The 24451-nt window shown below is 41.6% G+C and overlaps 1 protein-coding gene across 3 annotated transcripts in view; it reads right to left on the bottom strand.

Annotated features, from left to right (window-relative positions):
• grid2 (glutamate receptor, ionotropic, delta 2) overlaps positions 1-24451 on the bottom strand; it is a 574752-nt gene that overhangs the window by 184069 nt on the left and 366232 nt on the right. For all 3 annotated transcript variants that reach the window (XR_011979819.1, XM_072681911.1, XM_072681910.1), the window contains exons 6-8: positions 18807-18980; positions 12417-12578; positions 4028-4147 (exon numbers count right to left, since the gene is read on the bottom strand). Coding sequence is in view for 2 of the 3 variants with exons in the window: in XM_072681911.1 (XP_072538012.1) it covers positions 4028-4147; positions 12417-12578; positions 18807-18980 (456 nt within the window). In the remaining variant the exon portion in view is untranslated. The remainder of the gene's footprint in view (positions 1-4027; positions 4148-12416; positions 12579-18806; positions 18981-24451) is intronic.

The following is a 24451-nucleotide window of genomic DNA, read 5'->3' as shown; positions in this document are numbered from 1 at the left end:
ATCCATCAACCTCATTTTCAAACAGCACTGTTAGCTCTATAAATGAAACTATTCATTTGCTTTCAGAGTGTAACACAATACCTGGCCTGCACTGTAGTTACCACAATGCAATGTGAAACCTGTAGTTTAGTAACTATGTCTGCAACATCTTCCAATCTGGTGCATCGCCCCATTTACCGATTTTCAAACCCTGCACTCGTCCTCCCATGCACTGCCCCTCACGCACAAACCTAATTACCCTACTGCCACCAGAAACAGGCATGTCATTAACCTCTAAACGCTTATCAAATGCGTCCCTGATTATGCCTCCACATGTAGTGGCCCTGCGACAAACTCACCTTACATGCTGACAAAAACTGCAAACACCACAAATTCAATCTGCCTGGCAGAAAAGACATCAGTGCTATTAATTGCCGCCACCATTTCCTTCCTCAACCCTACAACCTTCTCTATACCAGCTACCTAAACTCTTCCTCCCTTCCTCCATTATGAACCTTTCTTCCACAACCTTTGTCTTCCTTTCATGATTGACAATCTTCTAGACTTACTGGATTTAACCATCATCTTTGACCACCAAGATTATCACTTACATGGGAAGGTGGTTGTCAATGGCGTCCTAATTGGACAGAGCCGGGTGCCACTGTGCAACCTGTCCCTCCCAGAACCCACTTTAACGCCATGATAAATACCTCAATCGTCATCGCAAATGCTAGTGGTGACATTGTGCACCCTGCTATTATGTCTACCTCAGCCATTGTCAGGATGTTACACACTCTGCTGTGTTAAAATAGACCTGGATATCCTCAAAATAAGCTTTGCCTGGTCACTTTATCCGGTTCCTGGAAAAATTTAAATGCCTTCCACAACAGTGCGTGTGGCAAAAGCCAAAAGCCTACACTGCCCCCACGAATTTCCAGTGGTACTGCTCCGTTCCATCCCTATTTGTAAGCTTTCAGAGAGCATGCACAAATACAGCTGAAATGAAAAGTGCGGAGTGCGGACAGAACGCTCCATCCGTCCCCGAATTTATAAAAGAGCCTTTAGAGGAATGTCAATTAAGCGTGCTCAATAGAGTATTAAGACCAGAGAGTTCTCTGCTATGTCTACCTAGCAGTATTTCAATGTATTCCCAGTCTGTTCCAGACAGTTTCAGAGTCCCACTCTAAGGAGGCCAGATCACGCCTTTTATTTTAGTATTATTTTAAGCTGCTCTCTCTCAGCACATAAACACACACACAGGTCCTGTACTTTTAAGATGTAATAATACATTCTTGCCTTTTCTTTAAATGTGACTGATTAGAGATATCACAAATTGCTGATTGACTGATAAGCTGGCTGATTCACTTTTATTTTGATGCGTCATTTCAGATGAATAACCGCTGTAAAGCAAAATCGTCTAGCGTTTTTTACTCCCAGGCTGCCTGTGTACAGAGGCATCAGTATGCATTGAAGGCTTTTCAAAAAACCCTGACCATCAGCGGCTCATTCACCTTCATCATTACTTTTACTTTGTATAAACCATCAGGACCTAAATGGCCAATTCATTCTCCATCCCAGCTGGAGGAAAAACACAGGGAGAGTAATGCATGGACGCTGAAGCTGTAGTATTGAGGTTTGGTTGCCTATAGTGAGTCACCTGTGGCCTGACCCATAACAACAAGACGCACAGTAGCACCATCAACGTCATACATCACTGTACCTTCACAAGCAATGCTGATGCTTAGAAGAGAAAATGAGCTGTTTTAAATGGTACAGAATTCAATATATTTGAATAGATTTATACCCTTAAAAGTCGAGGGTTATTACTTTCCTATTACTTTTCCTATTACTTTCAAATGTAATTCCATAATTTCATATTTAATGACATCAGGGCTGCCAACTTTACACATTTCTTGGAGTGAGATTCAGGATGGTAGAGCCCCAGTAGGCTGGGGAGGGATGAATGGCTGTGGGAACATCTATCTATCATGCATTTGGCTGGCTGAGCAGTGTTGGGGCTAGGAGGGTGCACTTCTTCACTTTTTCAGAATGCTGCTTTTGACGGTCCAGTATGTGTTTAATCAGTGAAATCTGGAAGGGCAGCACTAGTTGAACTACTTTTTTTTATAGGGAATCAAGAGGCCGTTAAAAAATGCATGAGAAATAGCATGTGTGACATGATAGTGTGAGATTAGAGCCAACTGTGTGAGACTCAGTATGGTCAGTACATGAGAGTTGTAATTCAGCCCTGAATTACATAGTGAGTTATGCAATGAGTCAAACAGAATACTCTGAATTCTGAATACACTGTCCTAAATGTACAGAGTAACATCTTCTTCTTCCAATTACTGTTTCTCACTTTTACAGGTTGGAAGTTTTCTTCACATAGTTCTTGAACTTTTTTCTATAAAGAACCATGTCTGTCATTGAGATCTGTTCGTGTAAAGAACCAGTATTTCTCAACCCAGGTCCTGGAGACCCACTGCTGATAAACAGACCATTATTCAGTTAAAGTGGGTGTGTTAAAGCAGGAAAAGCACTAAAATGTGCAGTAGGTCTCCAAGACCAGAGTTGGGAAACACTGCTTGATATTAAGTTATGTTTTCTTTATACCCACACATCACACTTATGGTTCTTAATGGAATCAAAAATGGCACTGCTCAAAGAATCGCCTGAAGCACCTGAATATGAAGGGCATATTTAATGAAAAATCACTTTTATAAACGAAATGCATCTCCAAAACTCCCCTGGGTACAACTGCCACTTGTCTCATTAACCCAGAAAGTTATGAACTCAGCAAAAGTGGGACATTTTGTTGGTAAACTGACCCAGAAGACCCATATAAACATTTCGCCAGAGGCTCTACAACTGTTTTTTTTTTTTTTTTTTTTTTTTTTTTCGAAACCAATATAGGCTTTGACATAAGCCAATGTTTGCCCTTTTTTCCATTGCAATATTAGGAAATTACACAACCGTGTCTGAAACACTAAATGAATTATGCCTTTTGGTTCTGCAAAACAAGTCTGGATGCACATCATCACACAAATTCATTATTCATCATAAATCCTTACAAAATAACACTTCCTCTTCATTTAGAAACAGTACATTTATGATCACTACCCTTTTTCCATGAGCTATGAGTGAGATAGACTGTAATTAAGATCAAATTATTTTATATAATTATTCTATATACTCGTTTGCCATTATAATAAGTAAGGAATAATGAGTAGAAACATGCTGATCTGTGTCATTTTGCTCCTAATCCACCACCAACACCTGGAGGCCATCAGGCTTCAACCTTGTCCCGCTGGTCTTAACCAGTGCTGCTAAATTTAGTCCACGAAGAGTCTCTATTTGGCCTTCTAGGCAACTTTTGACAGTGACATACACAATTTATGCAGGCAGTATTGTTCTGTCCGGTTACTCGCCATTGGCCCATCAATCAAACCAGACTGGGAACATTGGTGTAAATGACATTTTTTTTAATAAGTCCTGATGCCAGCATCCACTGGCTTCATGCTGGACAAACTCCAAGAACCAACAAGCAGACAACTTTCATAGGCACTTCTCTGCACGTCCACGAGAGCCGCTCTGTTGTGAAGAATTGATCGGCATTCCGCGAGGACGACGCAGACAGATGAGAGCCGATAGACGACTGAGCGAATACACCAAAATATGCCTAAAGCAATTAACGGAACGTAGCAGACAGGATAGATTAATTATCTCATGGATCACTGAGGGAGGAGGCCCATGCTACTGTTCCTCAACTGCCACCTGACTCCTCTTTTCACAAGACAAATAAACAACAGCGGAGGGGAAAAAATAACCACATAAACAACCGGCACCAATGCAGCGTGTCCCTTGGAGGGAGGCCGATATAATTAAACTGCTATGATTATCAATTAAAGACCTTTGCTCTTCAAACGAACGGCCTGACCGTGTCAATCTTCCAGAAGAGCGCTGGGAAAGCTTAAGGAGTAATCCAATAGAGAAATGTGAAGAGACTGAATGGTGACTGAGACGTAGATGGGTTTCCGAAAAGCCTTACCCTGCTGACCCCACGGCCACGATCCTCTCCGTAGTTGGTACCCAGGATCTCGAAGAAGATGTTGGGGTTGGTGCCGTTATCGTTGAACTCCAGCAGACTTGTCAGACCGCTCACGCCTCCCTGAAAAGTGAAGACAATGCTGTCTGTTAAGCACATGTTTTATACTTCACGGGTCCACATTTACATTACATCATAGAGACTTTATTTACTTATTATTTTTGTTACTTTTATTGCTCTGTAATTTTGTTGTTATTATTGTTATTTTTGTAATGCTTTGGTAATATTGTTGTCATTAAAGTCCTATTAAAGAGTGGGCAAAGACAGAGTGGGAAAGAGAAATAAACAGAGTGAGAGAGAGACAAAGGAGAAGAGAGTACAGAGAGTAAGAGAGTGAGTGAGAAAGAAAGTTAGACCAAGACAGAGAGTGAGAGAGAGAGAGATCAGTGATACAATGAGAGAGAGAGAGAGAGAGAGAGAGAGAGAGAGAGAGAGATGGACAGACAGAGATAGTGTAAGTGAGTGAGACAGTGAAAGAGAGATACACATGAGTGAATGAGTGAGTTAGAGAGACAGACAGAAAGACAGAGAGAGATACACACACAGAGTGGATACATGTGAAAGAGAGAAAAACAGAGGGAGAGACACTGAAAGTAAATCAGTGAAACAGTGATAGAGAGACCCACAGAGAGAGAGAGAGAGACCCAGAGAATGGATAAAAAAGTGAGAGAGAGACAGAGAGTAGAGAGAGAGAGAGAGAGAGAGAGAGAGAGAGAGAGAGAGAGAGAGCAGTGGTGTGTGATGAGAGCTGGAATGTTATAGGTTATGTTAATCCTCATGCTGTATGAAGAAGCAATGTTGAGAGAGAGAGTGTGTACATGTGTACAGTGTTATTGACAAGCCAGTTTCCTTTTTTGCTCATCAGCATGAAATGGCAGCGGGATTTCTCATAACGCTTTCAATAACGAACTGTGTAGAACACCTCCGGAATGGATAAGTCAAAATCAGACCCATGGAAATGGATTTGATCACGCGGGAATAACATTTTCGCCTTGCCTTGTCACATCGTCCTGCACTGCTGACATTTGAAATCCTTCCTCACATTACAATTACCAACAAACACTGTGATTGGCTACATTTAACAGGATTACAGCATTTTTCCGCCATAGCAAGGAGGGGACATGAAAGCAATTGGAGGTATCAACCAAAAGCATCTTATGACAACCGTCCACATCACCAGCAGACTCTGTTAGTCAAAGGAAGACGAATTCCTTTGACGAACCAGGCCTCATGACCACTGCTTTTTCAATGCAGAAGGGTAACTCTACCCCGGCAAACAAGGAAGCTAAAGCCAGGAAAGCGAGCGGATATCCATGCTATCCAGGCTAAATCTTTGGCGATTAACTCTCCATTGACTGCTCCCTCTAATTACTAATTGCACATCAAAGAACAACATTAAAAAACAACAAATTAATGCATTCTACAGCGCCTTTAAAGTTGCCCCAAATCACGTTTAAAGAGCAGTGGGGACGTATTTTTGCAGCTTAGTGTTCATGTATGGACAATATGGACTGTGGAGTGAACAGTATAGCCATAAAAAAAAAAAAAAAAAATAATAATAATAATAATAATAATAATAATGTACCTTTATTGTAATTTATACTTGAACAGTACCATGACATTTGCATATTCCAGTTTAGAAAGCCAGGATCAGTGTCATCCATGCTACAGCTCCTTGAGAGGCTATGGGCCCTGCTCAAGGGCCCAATAGTGGCAGCTTAGTGGATGCAGGTATCTAACCCACAACCCTGTTATCATTAACCCAGAGCTCTAACCACTTTATATTATTTGATCTTTTTTAAATAAAAGTAAACACCTATGAACCCGGTATGATGCTTTTTGTCATCATCATCATCATCATCATCACACTCATCATCATCATCATTACTCGCTTGACTGTTATTGCAACAGCCATTATCACAACAACAGTGCACTTCACACAAGCAGATTATGCGGTGTCGGAGGACGCGCCTCACTTTGCTCGCTCATCTCTGTCGTTCAGAAACAAAGGCATGGAAACCCGGAGCTCATTTCCGCTCAGTCGCTCTAAATCCTCTCACACCTTTCCTGCCGTATCCTAACGCTGTGCCATGCTTGCCGTCAGCCTCCGCTAACACTGATGTAATTGTAGCAAATGTATCGTGCCAACACCAGGCCTGACAGAATTAATTAGACAGCCAATTATAAAAGCTGACGAGTGCTTTCCAAATGAGTCCACCAACTGCTGTATTGAAAAGCCAATAAACACAAACTTCCCCTAATTAAGCTGTAGCGAAACATTCCAATGGACACGTCCCAGGAGGGATAAAATAGGAGCCCATTATCCGGTCGGTGTACAGTAAAATGCTCAGGCAGTGCTCTGGCCTCATGTAATCTATACACCTCTTTATGGCTCTTTAAAATAGTCCAGAGGAGAAAGGAAGTGCTGATGCACCTCAGCAAAACACTGTGTGTGTGCTTGAGCGAGGCAAGCTTAACAAGCTTAAAGAGCCAATGAACACAAACTTTCTCGAATGCTCTTAAACTATAAACTCTGTTGAATCAGTGATGATAAGCTACACGGGAGGCTCAGAACACACATAAAAGCACTGGATTGCGAATTCAAAAGGCCATACTTGTGTATTTATGTACAGTTTATGTATCAGGACGATGTGTTTGAGTAGCCCCCTATGCTATAAGCTGAATAGTATGATGCCATATATAACAAGTTTACACATACCCCACGTTTCTCCTGACACCAAGGGTATTAATAGGGGGTCTGACCCCTCTTTGCTGCAGTAACAGCCTCTATTCTAGGTTTTACACCAGATGTTGTCACAGTAATGATTTAATTGCATTCAGCCACAAAAGCATTAGTGAGGTCAGGACCTGATGTTGGATGATTAGGTCTGTGTAAGCAATGCCACTGCAACTCATGCCAGAGAAGGTGAATGCAGTACCCCTCATACCCCTCTGGACGATTCTTGGGTATGGTAACCTTAGAGGTCAGGTGTGGAGCATCTCTTTCAAAGACCAAAAACAAACAAGGCCTCGACAGAAGTATTAGCGGAAAATCAATTAAAGCTCTCCTGTGTAAATACTGAACACTAAGCTGTACACAAATACTTTCAGCATGTGTTTATGAGTTATGAAGTCCCTATGCAGAGATAACCTTCCAAAGAAGTGCTACAGAGTTACTATAAAAATATCCATGAACCTGTTGACGGTGCAGATTCATGCTTGAGCACACTGCATCATCGGAATTCATTCGCCTGGCCTGGGCATAGCTCAGCAGAGGTAAGAACACACAGCATGGTCATATCTCTGTGAGCGGATGACAGCAATGTGCTGATACATGTGCATACAGATATGCTACAGCACCCTGGGGGCAAGGCCATTCTTCACGCAGCACAAAGAGCACAAGCCCACACCCAGCCACCGGCCCCGTAATGCACACGTACACAGGCACACACAGCAGCATCTCCCCAGTCCTGCTGTTCTCTAGGCACCACGGAGGACAGGGAAGCAGAGGGGAAAAGGCACGGAGGCAGCAGGGGAAGATGAGGATCTGGCCCTGTAGAGAATCAAGCTGTCTATCACAACCCTGCAGGTGAACGCATACACAGAAAGACTCTTTCTAGAACAAGCATACACACTTAGGCACGCGCAAACAAGAGACGTGTCCGTCTCACACATACACCCTCTCCCCTCCCCTCTGCTATCGAGAACAAGTGCAGATATTCTGTCAAAAGTTTGTGGACACCTAGCTTTTCATATGAAAAGTTTGTTTCTTTAATCTTGCTGTTATTTTTCATTTGAAAGACTAACCAGATTTATATGAAATACCAAAAAACACCAGAAAAAAACAATTAAATATATGACAATATTTGTGACAGCACTAAAATGTCAAACCCCATGCAATGTATTCCCTTGCTGAGATGTCAGCTCTCATCAGCACTCAAACCACTTAGCTTTTTAAACTGCCTTTGGGCCAAAAAGGTTTTTGGTGAGTGCTTTGAATGACAGTTTGGAGAAGAAACCTCTCAACTCTTAATTTCAGCGAAACCTGCTCGTCATACCGATTAAGAAGACAGAATGACAAACACAAGGCTGAGTGTTGTAAAATATACCCAACGTATTAGCAAACAGCTTGCAGAAGTATGATGAAACAACAAATTGACACAATTCTCCCATTAGCCCAAATGTAGTGAATCAGCCAGGACACATTTGGTGTCTGAAGTTCTGCAATGGAGATACAAAACAAACGCAGCTAACAAATAATGGAAACTAATGATAATTGATTAGCATTGTGCGAACTGCATGCCTAAGGGATTGTTCAGATGATGCCTTTTCATACTCTCAAGTGTGCTTTCTTTCATTGTTGTAAATCTAGAAAGCTAAAGCACCCCTCCAGCCTTTACCTTTTTATAAACCACTCATTTAAGACTCCCATTTATCTGCAAAAGAAGCTCAGAGAGGACTATGGAGTGGCGGTGCACTGTTCTACTGTGCAGCAACACCTGCACAAATATGACTTTCATTAAAGTGTTCTTAGAAGAAAACCTTTCTTGCGACAGAAACATCTAAACCAGCCTGAAATTATCCCCTTGAAGCAAGGTACTTATAAAACTTTGTAATAACACTTTCTGTGCTCTATTGGTGTTTTAAGGGATTAAAATAGACCATGATTCCTGATTAAAGGTATGTTTGGAGAAAAACTAATTTCATGAAGAGAATGCCTCTCCAACTGTTATGCACAGGGGTGGATCAATCATGCTTTGGGCTTGTGCTGCAGCCAGTTGCACAGGAAATATTTTACTGGTAGAGAGAATAATAGATGCAATGAAGTACCAGCAAATTCTGGGATTTTTTTTGTGTTTACATATAGAAATATGATCTATTTCTGTTTATTACAATACATGTGTTTTCCACTGATGCAATTTCAGGAAAGAACATGTCTTTTTCACATTTCCCATTCCTATCACTGACTTAGAGCTCAGATCAAGCCCAAAAACTCAGCTCGAAAAACAGCTCGACCCTACCCGAACAAGGCAACATTTGGCAGGCTGAAGGTTTCCAGGATAGGTTGATGCACACAATGCTTCAGGTCAAGTGAAATGTGGACAGTTGGAGGAGCTGCGGTCAGCGCTGCGTGATTCTAACATTCTAACTTGTTATTTTTAGGATCACAGTGTTATTTATTACTTTGCTATATTGTGATTATCACACCATAGCTTCATATACAATAAAAAATAACTTTAAAAAAATGTAGGCCTATGTCACACATCATTTTCTTGAGCCTGACCTGCCCAGGCCCGAGGAAGGTGGTGGGAAATCTCGGCTCGACCGGCCCGAGTTCGGGTCATCCATCGGGTCATGCTCGGGCAGAGAATCTAAACTCTACACCGACTCTCACTTAGTCACTCCCCAGGACTCCACATTCCAGATCACATTGCTACTGAGCTGTTCTCCTGTTTGTATTGCAAAACATAATATAGCGATACGTCAATGTATCAAAATTCTCTTACACCCCTAGTAGTGTATGCTATTTATTCTGGCTTTGACCTGGCCTGGCTTACCCTAACACCTTTTTTGGGTTGTTCTTTCATTATTAAAGTCTTTATTTAACATCCACAAATGTGTGGTTTGTCCACCATGTGTTACAGTCACAACTTTCACAAGATCATTTGTGGGATTTTAGGTTTATTATTAATCTGTTCTTCATTACTTTGTTTTTCAGTGATTTCAGTGAAAGTGGGAAAGACTAAGTATGACTTATACTATGTGTTCCATTCCATTAGGCAATAAAACTAGAAAACAGGAAACACTTCTTGTGTGTGTTTAATTATAGAGGGTATGCATGTGATGTCAGAGAGACCACACCCACTGAGTGGCAAAAACACAGTCAGAAAAAGCTGTTGTGCAATTGTATAAACATATTCTCACTCAGTGGTGAAGATGAAGGCTCTGAAAACAGGTGAGGAAAACTACAGGCCCACTGTAGCTGCGAAATTTAGCGACATGCTAAGTTCAAGTAAGTGGGAAAACAAGCAAATATCTCCTAAATGTGCCTAAAAGCAGTGGAAAATTATGTGATTTGAGCCTCAATTAGCTGGATGTTCCTCACTACACATCCCTGTCCATGGATCATTGGTTCTTTAGTCATTTGTATGGATCGCTGTTGAGTCCAACTGCCATTAATAACTACTTAATAAATGCAGCCGTGCTGCAGAATGTTTTGCCATTCATTCCAACTAAAGGGGGCGTGTTCCAGAAGAATCGTGACATCAGTGCATACCCTCTATTGCCATATAGAGCATTAGAGAACACAGTACTTCTTGGTCACCTTGTTTTATGTATCAATAGACGTATGTAGGCTATTGCCAAGTGATGTCGGTATCTTTACTTGTCATACCGAATCTGCACCCTTGTGTGTTTTGTTAAAGATTTGAGCATCTTCTCATTGTCTCATGTGTACCTGTTTGTCAATCAAATATGATACCCCACCCACCAAGCAACACTTCCTGCTTCTGTGTCTAAGCAAAACTAAACATATCCTCTGAATGTACAAGGTGCCTACATCACCATGTGTTCTCTCAAATCCAGTTGAAGAAGAATGGTTAAGTTATTTAAAATACAGTCCCTTCTCAAACAGGACATGACACCACCTCCACCATGCTTGCCAGATCCTTTCCTTCTTTCTTTCTTTCTTTCTTTCTTTCTCCACACTATGGCTTTCACACTACTTCAACAATTCCACAAAACCTTTCAGAAATGTTCTGGCTTATGTCTGCACATTGCAGACCGGCTGTCTGATTCTTGAATCTTGTGGGATGCCCTCTATATTTCTGGGTGGTTTGTGATATCTTCACCCCTGCCTTGTGTAAAGTGCTGGTAATACCACTGACTTTTTTTTTGGGTCACAATGTTTGTCTTCAACTGCTGTTGCTTTTCCTTGGCTGACCTCTACGATGTCTGGTTGTTATTACATGAGAGGTTTCCAAATTGTTGTAAATTGTTGGCTATGGCCAATGCTTTTTGAACAATTTTCCTTCTTTGCTAAGTTTCAGAACGGCTTGCTTTTCTCCCACGGACAAATCTCTGGGCAGTATTCCCAGGGGTCACGCTGAGAGTAGACATTCAGAGCTATTATTTATCTAAACAATCAGTTGTCAGTCATATGTTCCAATATTTTTTGCTTACTGATAAAATTATCTACTGTCTCTATATTCATCTTTGATCTCAAACCCAAATAATACCCCCCCCACATGTGCAATTAAGAGTCATTTGCAATTACCTGTAAATAACCTGTAAATAATATTGTTATTGCTTTTTTACTTCTATTATTTATTTTGTGTATATAGTGTAATTTATCTATGAGTGTCTTGCTATCCCTTTCTGCTGTGACACTGAGAATTTTCCCACTGTGGGACTAATAAAGGATTATCTTATCTTATCTTAAATGTCCCAATATTTTTGGATTGGATCACAGATTTTAATATGATATCTATAATACTGTAAGTGCATAAAAACACATACATTGCATGCTGAAAACAGTAGTAGTAGTAGTAATTGGCGCAATGCTGATGTGGGGCTATAGGCCAACATTAGTCCAGCACTTGCAATGAAGCAAACTTCAGATAACACACATGACTTTTGGCTGATTCTGTATGTAACAAAAGGCCCACCAGAAAGTTACCCTACATTTGGCCCACCAGAAAGTTGCCCCTTCTCACCCAAAGAGAGAACAAACATTTTTTTATGCTTTATATAAAAAGATTTAGTAAAAAACAGTATTTTGATGAAGTGTAGTATAATTTATTTTACCTAGCTAATCCCCTTAGAACCTATAAATCCCAGCTTTATTACATTCCAAAACTTATTACTAGCTCTGACTTTATTGCACTCTTCTATACCTTAAGGTATAGACACAACTGCCACTGTGGTGCTGCGACAGAGTGCCGGATAATTAACATGGAGGCCTGGGTTCAAATCCCGGATGGTTTCATTTACCCTTTGGGGCAGCGGTGGGTCAGCGGGCTGTCGATGACAGGGTTCTGAATATGATACCTGGGTTTGGCAAGCTGCAACTGTTGGACCCTTGAGCAAGGCCCTTCATCTTCCCACCACTTCAGGCATGTGTGCTCACTATCACTAGTGTGTATGTGTGTGTTCATTGCATGGATGAGTTTAAAGCATAGGCCAAATTCCATCTGAGTCCAGCACAAATTATTAATATGGTTGTCTTATGTAGAAGAGTGTAATAGATGGCTGTTTTAGAGGCGAACTGAAATGTAACAGTGGTAACATTCTAGTTTGTGGAATATTTGATGGGCAGCATAAACCTCCGTACCTTCTTGATGGTCTCCAGCATGGAGCGGCCACCTTGCCAGGGCTTGGAGCCTTTGCGGATGCAGGACAGGCTGGCCATGCTGTGCCACTTGCGGTCCTCCAGCTTCCTGTGGAAGGTGTTGGCCAGCAGCAGCACTGTGTCGTAAATGTAACGGTTGGTGATCTGAGCGGGAGAGAGAGGGAAAGAAAGAAAGAGAGAGAGAGAGAGAGAGAGAGAGAGAGAGAGAGAGAGAGAACAGAAACAGGTGACGGATATGCAAGGAGAGCCTGAGATGCAATTAATCATCCGCTTACAAGAATGAAAAAAGATGTGTGTCTCGCTGGCTGGATACAGTGGTAGTGTGGAAATTCTCTCTCTTTTTATTTATTTATTTATTTATTTTTTATACATTTGGTTCTGTACAGTATTATGGATACCAGGTGCGCGCCATCTTTCCGTTTAGCGTTCAGCAGTACAGCACAGCTGTGAGAGCTGATGATAACGCAGTGGTAGCAGAAGCAGGTGACGGCTCTTTGATCAAAAATAGAAAAGTCACGTCTAACACCTGCCATTTGTAGCCTGTTTTCTTTCTAACGTCTCCGGTTCAGTGCTGTTTACAGAAAGGTTTTAGCTCTAGCCGAGCCTAAACGATTATTCATGATGCTTTAATAAGCGGTGGCTGGAGCTTGTTTGCCTTTTCTTGTCTGTTCCCATGTTTCCTTTTCTTTTAAGCATGACAGTAGGCATAAAATATGGCAAATGCAGGGGGTGGTGGGCCAAGAAAGGGTACTGGGAGAATGAGAATTAGATCATTAAAACAAGCTCCGCTCCAGATACGCTTACACTTACACTTACACTTACACTTACGCACACACATGCACGCCTGTAGGCCATGTGGCGTTGGAAGGAAGAGGGAAGTTAATTTCACTGTGATCGATCGCACTGCTCTGATCTCACCCGAGTGTTGTCTCCATTTTAATGAGGCCATAATAAATAGAGTGGAGTGGCCATTAGGTTTCTCTCATTGTTTATTAACCTGCAAAGCTTTCGCACACTTGACATTGTGTTGAGTATGCACATGTGTGTGTGTGTACGAGCATGTGTCTGTGTGTGTGTGTGTGTGTCTGTTTGCTACGTAGGCCTATCCGTCCCAGCCAATATGACGTGTAATTGAGGGAACACCGCTTGACATCAGCATTTGGCTTCCATAACAGATCAAAAAAAGCCCACAAGCCATAATGGAAAATTTACATACACCTGCAGTCACTGTCACCAAGGAAACACATACACCACAGCTGTTCCAGTGGCGTGTGATGAGCCTTGGTAGTAGCCTATCGGAAATACGTGTCTGCCGGCGCATGCACAAAGACGCTAATGGCGCGTGCTCCACACGGCGGCAGGACAGAACTGCCAATTACCACGCGCAGATATCGAGCCGGCGACAGCAAGCAATTACAGTATCTGCAAGGCTAATGCTCGCACTTTAATGTTTATCCCTGCTCCCAACGAGACGGTCTAGGTACGGCAAGCGTGGCGTTGCACTATTCCAGTGGGACACAACAAAGGATTCCTGGCATAAAGGTTCCAGAGGAGAAAAAAAGGCCATGCAATCCCAAGACTGCAGCAGAGGGATGTGGAAGCTGCTTGTATTTACGCAACAAGGACCTTCTCCTGCTGCCTTAACAGGGCCTTAGAGAGACAACTGGAAAGAGAACTGAAAAAAGAAAAAGAAGAGCAATGTCCCGAAGAAAGAGAGCCAGACAGGGAATCCTTTCCGTTACGGAGCCGGCGTCATTATCTCACCCTTCTTCTGCGTTTTCTCCCAAATTCTCACCGGCTTTTATCTTGCAGAGAAAAACACACTGTGTTTTTAGTTGGAGACGAAGCGAGCCGACACTGTGGGGAGTTGGTTTGACGGTTGTTTTTTCTCCCTCTTTTAGGAGCAGTCATTTCATGGTGTGGTACAATGGTCCACAGCTTGCATTTTGGGGCACCCTGGTGCCCACAACATATTGTCACGCCTAACACTTAACTGAAGGGCAGGGATCATAAGGGTACGTGACAGCAACATACTCCAATAAACATCTGTTGTCATAACACGTTCTGTGATGAAAGAGCTAGTTCTTACAGTAGAGCCCTCCCTCTTGTGTATTATTGCGTAAGGATATAAAAAGTATCAGCTAATGAGAAAGTCCTTTCCCATCAATAAGGATAAGGTTCATGTCGTGCTCTGCATAACAAACATCACATGGATTCAAGTTTGCCTGACTGCAAGTTTAATCTCTGACGATTCCAAAAGCATCCACGGCTGGGAATCTCAGACAGCATGAGTGGCCTCTGGCCTCTCTCATTCTCTCTGGTTGGGTAGGATGGCCCTCCCTCTCCCCCATCACCCCCAAGTGTGATGCTAGCCAGTGTGCATGTCTGTTATCTGATGTAAAAGAACTGCTGGTTAGTGTTCTCCTCCAATCATGTTCAACTGTCCAATGACGTTGCTTTATCTTAGCAGAAGATTAAAAAAAAGATATGGTCGGTTGGCTTCATGTGACTTACAGAAAGCATGTGTCAGCCTTCACCCTTTACAGCGCTTGTTGTGATAGGGCAGGCCTAGCTAGCAGAGGGAACAGAGGGAACAAATTTGAGGACAAATTTCACAATTCACCCTATCTCTCAGGAAATTTATAACAAGTAAGAATCTGCAGGCCATGGGTGAGCTACTAAAGTTCTAGAAAAAAAGTGGACCGATATAACCTAGATTTACCTCTTATTATAGAAAGGCCATAATTTCTAGTTGTTTCTGGGTCCAAAGTTGTCACATAACATTTTGACGCAATTTGAATGAATAAAAAACAATGACTGTATTCATGCATAACTAGAATAGACTAGATCTGCGAGATCATGACCTTTCTTGAGTGTGTTGTTGATTGGTGTTAGCCTTCGTACCGTTCAGTATCAGATCATAAAGAAAACCGCTGGTAGCGTTTATCCGCACTGCTGATCACTGGTGTGACAGCTGCTGAAAGGAGGGGTGTGGAGCACTGAGGCAAAGTCAGCTTTAGTGAAAGAGGCCAGGGGAATTCGACGACAGATGATGGGGGTTTAATGGCGATGGGGGTGACGGTTTAGGTGCACATGAAGCCTGAGTGCTAGACTTAACACGGCCTCTACTCATGGGGGGAAATGATCAGTGGTCCAGGGAGAGGGGGCCAAAGAGCGAGAGAGGCATAAGCGAGTGAGAGAGAGATGATGCGCTCCAAAGCTGTGTGAAATTGGGCTTTTTCTGGCCTGTACTCCTGACCACTGAGCTGCTCTCCGTCCACACTGCCAAACAAGGCCAGGCTAAACGCAACACTCTCCACTGCTCTAACGACTGCCTCCGTATCTGCATACTTGTGGACACGCACATGCATCTTCTCACAAATGCACCTGCACAGACTTACACACACACACTCTGACTCAATTTTAGCTCATAATGCACTCAGTAAAATCATGTATATTAAAGCTGATGAGACATTAATGATGCAAAGCAAAGGTAGTCCAGGGCCAGGAATGGCGACAGTCAGAGAGTAGCTGATTGTGCTTTACTCAAAACACGTTTAAAGGAATGCACTATATATTGGTTTGCTGGTAAACCTGTTATTATTACCAGTCTGATACTGGCATTTAAGCTAATTACAACTGGTAATTGAGGTTTCATTTATGTTCTCTGCACTTTACTGCATAGTCACTAGTTACACTTCAATGTAACGAGACATTGCAATGCCGTTCTTAACTGCCCTTCTTAAGTCTCAAAAAGTCAGTAATTGGTAATTAACTGGCTACTAATTGGTATATTATCAAGCAATAACTAGGGTGAATTAAGCATTTTGCAGAATACATGTAGTGGTGGGCATTTTAGTAACACTTTGGCCTTGGTGGTCAATATAAGGCCTTTTAAAAGTCCTCATTACCCCCTGTCTGCTCATGCCTACTTCAGTAAGCATTTTCCAGAGCACTTTTATTTACGTATTATAGACTTTAATCTACAGCATTCTAGGGATTCACCATTGTGCCCTGATTACACTTTGTCAAGTCCATAGCTGTCAATTACCTGGCTGCTAATCACTACATTACAACAGCGTGATGTTTGTTTAATTTTTATTTGTTTATTTTTGAAAATTTCCCCTTTTTTTCCATTTTAACCCACCCATTCGTAACTCCCCCTAGCACTAGCAATGCTCCCAACACTAGGAGGGTAAGGGTGTAAGACGTTTCTCTGCAGAGACCACAGCCAATTGTGCTCTCTTGGTCTCTGGCTGCCGATGGCAAAGTGGATAACATGTGAGTGATGTATGTAGACCCCTGCAATGGGAGTGGGGGTAGCACACATTTAACACTTGTATGCTTGTTAAATATTTTACTAGTAAAAAATTATAATTGTAATATTGTAATTCATAATAGTTTACTGTACTGTATATACTAGATGTAAAATATGTAATGGCGAAAATGAGGCGAATGTAAGCTAATTTTTTACCAGAAAAACCTTCCAGAAACTGAACTAAAATGGAATTACTTACCCTGTTCATTTTGGTCACATTTTAAGAGACTGGTTCTGAATCCTACAGTACTATTGAATATACAAATTGTGGTATGCTATGGAACATGCAAATGTTACCCCTAATAAAGAAGCAATGAGCAGGCACTTAATTACCACCTATAGGCTTTTTAAGGCCTAGCTCGAGCTTTACAAAGCATTACAATGCCCTCGTATACTAAAGAGTTGCTAGCATTCTTGTACAGTTAAACCCGGTGTACTGGAGAGTGTAGCATGAAATGGAGAACATAAAAGACTGGATGTTCAATTCCATGTCCAGAAGGGAACACCACTGCTATACTAATACAACTACGTTCAGCTATACGCTGAGCAAAAGAGTTCTATATATTCCTGAAAAAGGGGACCAATGACAAGGTAATGGTTTTTGCTCCTGTATACACACAAAGGTTCTTCTGAAGGTTCTTTACCAATGCAAAGAATCCTGTCAAAATAACAGTTTCAACAAATATACTGTTAAATACAGTTTTTTTTATCCAATATAACTGTAATTTAGCACTTTTACAGTGTTAAGCCGCTAGATTACATTTCCCTCAATACTGGTGTTAATACTGTGCAGTGTTAAGAACTTGGCTAGTGTATTTTGTACTCCTCAGGAAATTTTTACACTTTAGTATTTCCTTATTCACAGATTCACGGGGGGGGGGGGTCTGTTCTTTAAGTCTGAAGAAGTCAATAACCTCTACAACAACCTGACTTTTAGTGTTAAGCCCACCCTCTGTGTATCCTGAGATCATTACTTACATCACATGTCTTATAAAGGTAGAAAGCTTTTTACATTACAGCAACTTCCAACTTACAATACCTAGTATAATAGTAGTTTTACGGTAGGGAGATCCTCCATCCTCCAGAGTCCTTTGTTGCTGCAGACCTCTTAAACACGGCAAGGCTACACAGCATGTTAAGGGTGGGGATAATCCCTTAACAGTCTGGGAGTTGACGGTGTTCAGTGTTAATTTAACACTGGGAATTTGACTTGTTTTAACACCATGTCTTTGCTGACTGAGAGTAAACCAGAACTGGCATAACTCTGATTAGTGTGGAATTAACCAATTAATTATGAGACTGGATGAAAATCAATAACTTAAACATGAGGGACTGCCACCCACTACTGCCACACCAGTTCCATACCCCATTGCTCCCGCGTTACAGTGCATTCATTTAGCAGTGGAAAATACTGTTAAAATTGGCTGTTCATTTATAGCCAAAATTAAATTTACAGAAGAGTGTAATGTACAGAAGATAATACTGTTATCATTATTATTATTATTTTTTTTTTTTTTTTCAGTGTATGCCGGGTCTATGTAAAAGTAATTTACAATGATCCATCTTTCGGTTTTAACCTGTGTTATACTCTCTAAACTTCATAAATGGATTATGGCGTGAATTTTCAAAAAGTCCAAAAAGTAAACTTATTAGAACTGCTATTGGTCATTAGGCACTAATTATATTGTGTAGTTTCAGCAAATGATTATTGGCCCAAATTTGTTTTGGATCGTACCCTCAACCAAAAATGCTGTCAGTGCTCTTTATGCTTTCAAACTTTTCTTGCTCGCTCATTATGGGTCTGCAAGCAGATTTCTATAAATTTGCATTTGGACAAGATCTGGTCTCAAAAAGTGCTATATCACTTGAACTGATTCACTCTTCATAAGCTATGCATGTAAAATCCAAATTAACCAGCAATTAGCAGCAAACAACCACATCTGCATATTCCAAAGTGCTCTTTGACAAAGTAAACAAAAAGGTCAAATTTCAAGAATCATTACGGTGATAAGGCAACAGTGGGTGCGGATATAGGAGAAAGAGAAGTTGAGTACCTCCAGGGTCTGAGCCTTGGGGTCTTTGGGGTCACAGAGGGAGTTGTTAATGCGGTGGTTGCCTCGGACACAGCGCTGGCTGGTGTTCTGAGGCAGAGGGAAGGTCTGTCTGATTAGAGTCAGGCGCCCGATAGACTTCATCACCAGCTCCTGCACGTCCATGTCGGATATCTCCTACAGAGTGAGAGAGATGGACAATGAGAATATGAAGAAAATGGGAGGATAATATCATAAACAAAGACTAAGTCTCCTTCTTCTTTAAAAGAATCTAGTAGCTAAACAGAATCTATTAGCTACCTGTTAGCGTGATGTCCTCCACACAGTGTTATTTGGTAGCTAATCACATTCCTTAATTAGCTTTACCATTTTGACTGAAATGCTTACTTGATATTACTTTCATGCTAAAACAAATCTAAAATAAGCCCTTACGAACTATGTCTTGAAGTTGTGCATACATTCAGAAAAACACTGGTGTGCATCCAACAATAAGGACAACACACAGCAAGTTCCAGTTCCCTCCACATGCTGATTTAATGTACTATTCTCAACATTCCTCACCATCTCACCAAAGATACCTTTGGTTAATACAATATGTTCAGTTAATAGTGTGTGTAAAAACTAAAATTGTACTGTGTCCACAAACATTTGTCTAAAATGTAGGGTGCTAAAAAGTTTACCAAAACAATGTTGGAACAAAAGCTCATTCAACACTATTAGAGGCTACTTTTGGGCAACGTTCACCATTTGTGTTGCACTTTCACCTTTAACCAGTTGCAGTAACTTGCAGTGAACTATAGCAGGCACACATGCCCAGAGTGGTGAGCTGCAGCACCCAGGGAGCAGGGCCTTGCTCAAGGGCCCAACAAACGTTGCGCAGTGAACCCAGGTGTCGAACCCACATCCCTATCCTCAATAACCCACTGCCATCTCATTTATCTTATCCACTTATCTGCTTGGTTTCGAAGGTGTGTTTAACAAAGGAAATGACCAAACTGTGCTGGACACTGGCCCTCCAGGACTGGAACTGAAGAACCCTGTCCTGTGTAAATAAGCCTGCAGTTCTATATCCAGTATTTTTTGACCTTGCTTTAGTAGCATTTCTCTTAGCTACTTCATCTTCTACTTGAGTCGTTATTATTCACTGAAATTACAATGCTATTACTGGAGGCTGCTCTACCCATCTCTGCAAACTACTTGATAAGTACGACACTTTTGCCGATGTTGACACACTTGGAGTTTTCGCTGGAGCTTTCAGCAGGAGAGCTCTCAACAAGAGCCAACAGCTCTCCTCTCTCCTCAAACATCCATTCCCTCATGTACACAACTCTCTTGCGAACAAGCAGTGAACCACTTTCCCCTCACATCAAGGTCACTGTCCTCTTTTTCTTGTCAGGTCGAGGTCACCTTCATACTAAACCTCCTTTTTCTCCCAAATAGTTCAGCTATAAATACCAGTGCCCAAGTAGACCACCTATTTATAATCGCCGTCAGTATCATGGCTACTCCCTGGACGGGAGCTGTTCCGAAGAAGGAAGGTGAGTGCAGCGATGACGAGGGGGGAGGGAAAAGAGGGGGAGAGAGAGGGAAAAGGGGGACACATGCCTGCGTGCTGCCTCGTCCTTGTGCAACCCAGAGAGGAATGGCTGCTAATTTTAGCCCAGAGCTATGTTTTCTGCTGGCAGGCGGAGCGGAGCGGACAGGGCTGGGTATGACGTGATGGGAACGGATGTGGTGTGTCCCCCAAGTGAAGGTGCACTTCAGAACCACCCAGCCGCTCCCTCTGACAAGACCAAATTTGCAGGGATGTAATTTTTACCTGTGACAACGTGATCAATGATTGCCTTCAGCCTACATTTCTTTTATTATTATTATTATTTATCTTAAAAACTGACCATAAAGAAATCTCTGACCTTAAAACTGATGTGGCTGACCGCTCTGGACTATGTATAAGTCACACTGAATATGGTTTTGCTCACACCCCTCTGCAAACAGCACTATATTTAACTTATATTGTTCTGTTCAAACATTTTAGGCACCTGTGAATTAGAATGTGAAAGCTCTACATTTTTACAGTAAGTATTTATCCCCTCAGTAAAACACTACACTACACTACTATTAGAATAAATACCAATAATATCATACAAAATTAATGGTTTGACATCACTGTGTTCATTAAACCATCTCTAAAGTTCCGCTCATGGCATTCTAGCATTGTGTACAGTTATCATCCAACACCTGGTTTGGTAAATCAGTGCTTTCTGATGCTATGGGTCCTCACATTGATTCATTCTCGTTTACATTTCACTTACATTTTTATCTTTTATGACTTGCCATATTCTCTTCTCTTTAATATTGTTTCTTTTGTCAATTTTTATTATTTCTTTTTATAGTTAAACCAGAATCATTGTAAAGCTGCTCTGTGACAACATCCATTGTGAAAAGCGCCATACAAATAATTTGGACTGACTTTAAATAGTGAAGAAATTGAAGGGGGTGTCCAGGAAAAATCTGGAACCTTCATCAAAGTAGCTCACAAGAAATGCTTTCCTCAAAATAAGAAATTCTGGTTACTTATTCATGTTTACCTGCATCTGTTGTAATGCAATATTATGTTTTTTACTAGCCAAAACACTTTTATCTTATATAAATGGTTTTGAATAATGTTTTGACGTACCTAAAACCTCTATACACCACAGTATATAACTTACTATTGTTTATGCTGGTTGGAAACAGGGTTGCAGGCCTTGATCGTGCTGATGTAAGAGATCAGGTTTTTTATATATTTAACACAAGTGGAGTTTAACATTTATGACTTTCAGAACATTGTGTTATCTATGCTGTACATTAAACTTTGATGGTGATCCAAAATGACCAGTAGACTAATATATCCTCTCAAAGTCAGAAAATTGTGATCTCGGTAAGGGGGAATTGCAAGTTGTTTGTGTTCTGGGGTTCATGTACGGTACATGTATGATTTGAACAATATGTGTATCCACTGAGACTAATCAGTAAATTTACGTGGTGTCAGGAAATGGAATTGTGATACCACCACTCCTAAATGCAGTTAAGATGTAGGCTAACTTGAATTTAGGGCTCCTAAAGCCAATCAAGTGCAATGTCCTTGAAATTCTCATTTGTGAATTCACAAGTTAACAAGGGAGCCTAAATACGCTAGCAGTGTTATTTTTAAGGATATGCATTTTTTAGTTTGCTTTTGTTCTGATTTACATTGAAATAGATTTTTATTATGAACTGTTCATATGTTTCTCTACGATTGGAAACCTTGGTGCACAGATCAGGTGGGGCCCCATCCAGATTCTAAGAAGAAACAATCTCCAGCACTGGGATTGAACCAAGTTTGTCAGAGAAATGTAAGTTCATAAACATTGACCGCTGTGACCGGCGTCTTTATCTGCCTGGTTTCTCATGGGTGAAACCCAAACCTGTGTGCTAGACGACGGCCTTTCTCAGACAGGAAATGTGTTTTGACAGCCGTTAATTAACCTTTTAAGAATAGAGATGGCCGCCAGGGTAGCACGTGGGACGGAGAGTGCGCCAGTCCCTCTGAATGGTCAAATCAACCTCCAAGAACTTATCTGATGGCGGTCTAGAGGACAGGCACACTCACATGAACCTCAAAAAACGCCCTAGCCCAATTACTTTTTTGGTACCCCAAGCTGACAAACGCAAAAGGCCCTTGATGCTTAATTAGTGGAGCTAAATCAGAATGACACAAATAGAAGCCTGCGGGGTTATGGCCTAGTTTAGGGTTAGGGTTCTGGCACAAGTCCCCTGCACTACACCCCCCCCACACACACACACCAGTTACTGTTCCTGTCAAGTAAGGCTAGGCATGAGCAATGTACGGGGTCAAAGCAAAGATAATGTCATTCATCCAATGTCATCAGACGTTACACACTTGGCCAATGCCGCCATAATTTCCAGAGACTCACACTATTACAGCATTCCAGAGAACGATATCATGACTCTGACACAGTCGAGATATGGAAAACGTCTCAGTACAAAGACCAGCAGACGGAGGTCATGCATATTTACTTAACATGCTTACTAATTCATTCGGTCCTCACAAATAATACGCATCACTTTTTCACATTACTCAGCTCATCATAGTGGGAACGTTGGAACATCCCAGTTCTGTCTCGTATGTTTAAAACTTCTCCTGTTTACTTGACATCACCATAATTCGCTCTCCGACAGCACTGCTTAAGATCTTTCAAAAACACACTGAACTTCCCAACCCTCCCAAGGTGCAGTTCTGCATTAGACGGATACAAAAAGCCAGTGTTCTGAGCCAGAGGGGTGCATGCACTGGATGTCCTTCACAATAAAAATGCTCCACACTCATTCCACAATCCGATTTCCTGTCCCCATTTTATTTCCTTCAGTTACTTTCCTTTTGCAACTTGGTTCTTTTGTACATATATGATGCCTCTGGAGACAGTCTTACTTGGAGACTGAGGCCCAGATACTCTAAGCCTTTTGCAAAAAAGGATGCGTTCTGCCCAATAAGGCATGCCCTTTTACGCCTATAAAACTGGTGTAAAAGCCTGTATGAGAAGCTAAATGAGAAGATGCCATGTGATGGGGAGTCTTCAGGGCATTCTGGGTCTTCAGAGAAAGCCTAATGATTTCTGTGAACTAAAAACTGTTTTTAGGTCATTTTATGAAACGTGTAGAGTTTCACTTCAGTATTTAATTCTTTTATTGGAAATGGTCAAATTTGCCTCTTGCTGCACTCATTGCTGACACAGATGTGCAAATGCACACACCCACAAACAGCGTGTTTGGTCCCTGTAGAGAAGTACTGCCAATAGAATAGGACTCTTTGGAGTAGATTTACATGAAAATATTGGCACCTTGCTGTCAACACCCCTCTAGCCAATGTCAGACATTGGCTAGAGGGGTGTAACTGTGTTATGTGGAATGATGGTGCTCCATGCAATATTTTTAGCAGTTGGGGAGTAGGGGATGAGGTGAGGTGGTTATCATCTAACACAGTGGACAGCCTTCCAGTAGAGACAGCAAAGAGTGTTAGTGGCCTTGCTCAAGGGCTCAACAGAGGCTAGGTTTTAAACCCACAACCCTGTAACCAACAGCCCGGTGCTCTAACTGCTGAGCCACAAAACTGGTCCCATGCTCTGAAAGCAAAAGCGCAATTGGTTTATTCAATGGCTCACTTCCTAATTAAACAGTTGGTTAATCTGGCACATCTAGCCTTCCGTCAAGGTACTAGAGTCCTAGCCAATTTGGGAGAGCTCTTGGTTGTATCTGTCTAGATGCCACAGGAAAGGATTAGAAATCTCGTATTTTTTAGTTCCTAGACATCATTAAGTCTTCTGTAAATGCCTAGATTACCATAGAATGGGGTCCCCTGATTTACCAGCAGAGCTGTCTAGTCACTCCTATGGAATTTACACTCCTATTCTTGTTATGTATTGTTATTCCATGAGCTGGTTCAGAATCGTGCCTCTGTATACTGTACAAAATATTGCATTTACACTTTTACTGTAACTTTACAGCATTTTAATCACAGCAGGATTTTACACAATGGTCAAAAGCCGATCTGCACCAAGAGCCCTTCGAGCTTCAAATACGGCTCAGCTCAACCCGCCATCCCTCAAAAT

This window comes from Salminus brasiliensis, chromosome 6 (genome assembly GCF_030463535.1).
Source record: "Salminus brasiliensis chromosome 6, fSalBra1.hap2, whole genome shotgun sequence".
Classification (NCBI taxonomy): Eukaryota; Metazoa; Chordata; class Actinopteri; order Characiformes; family Bryconidae; genus Salminus; species Salminus brasiliensis.
The sequence above is the reverse complement of the archived record's forward strand: the minus strand, read 5'-3'. Positions and strand labels throughout refer to the sequence as shown.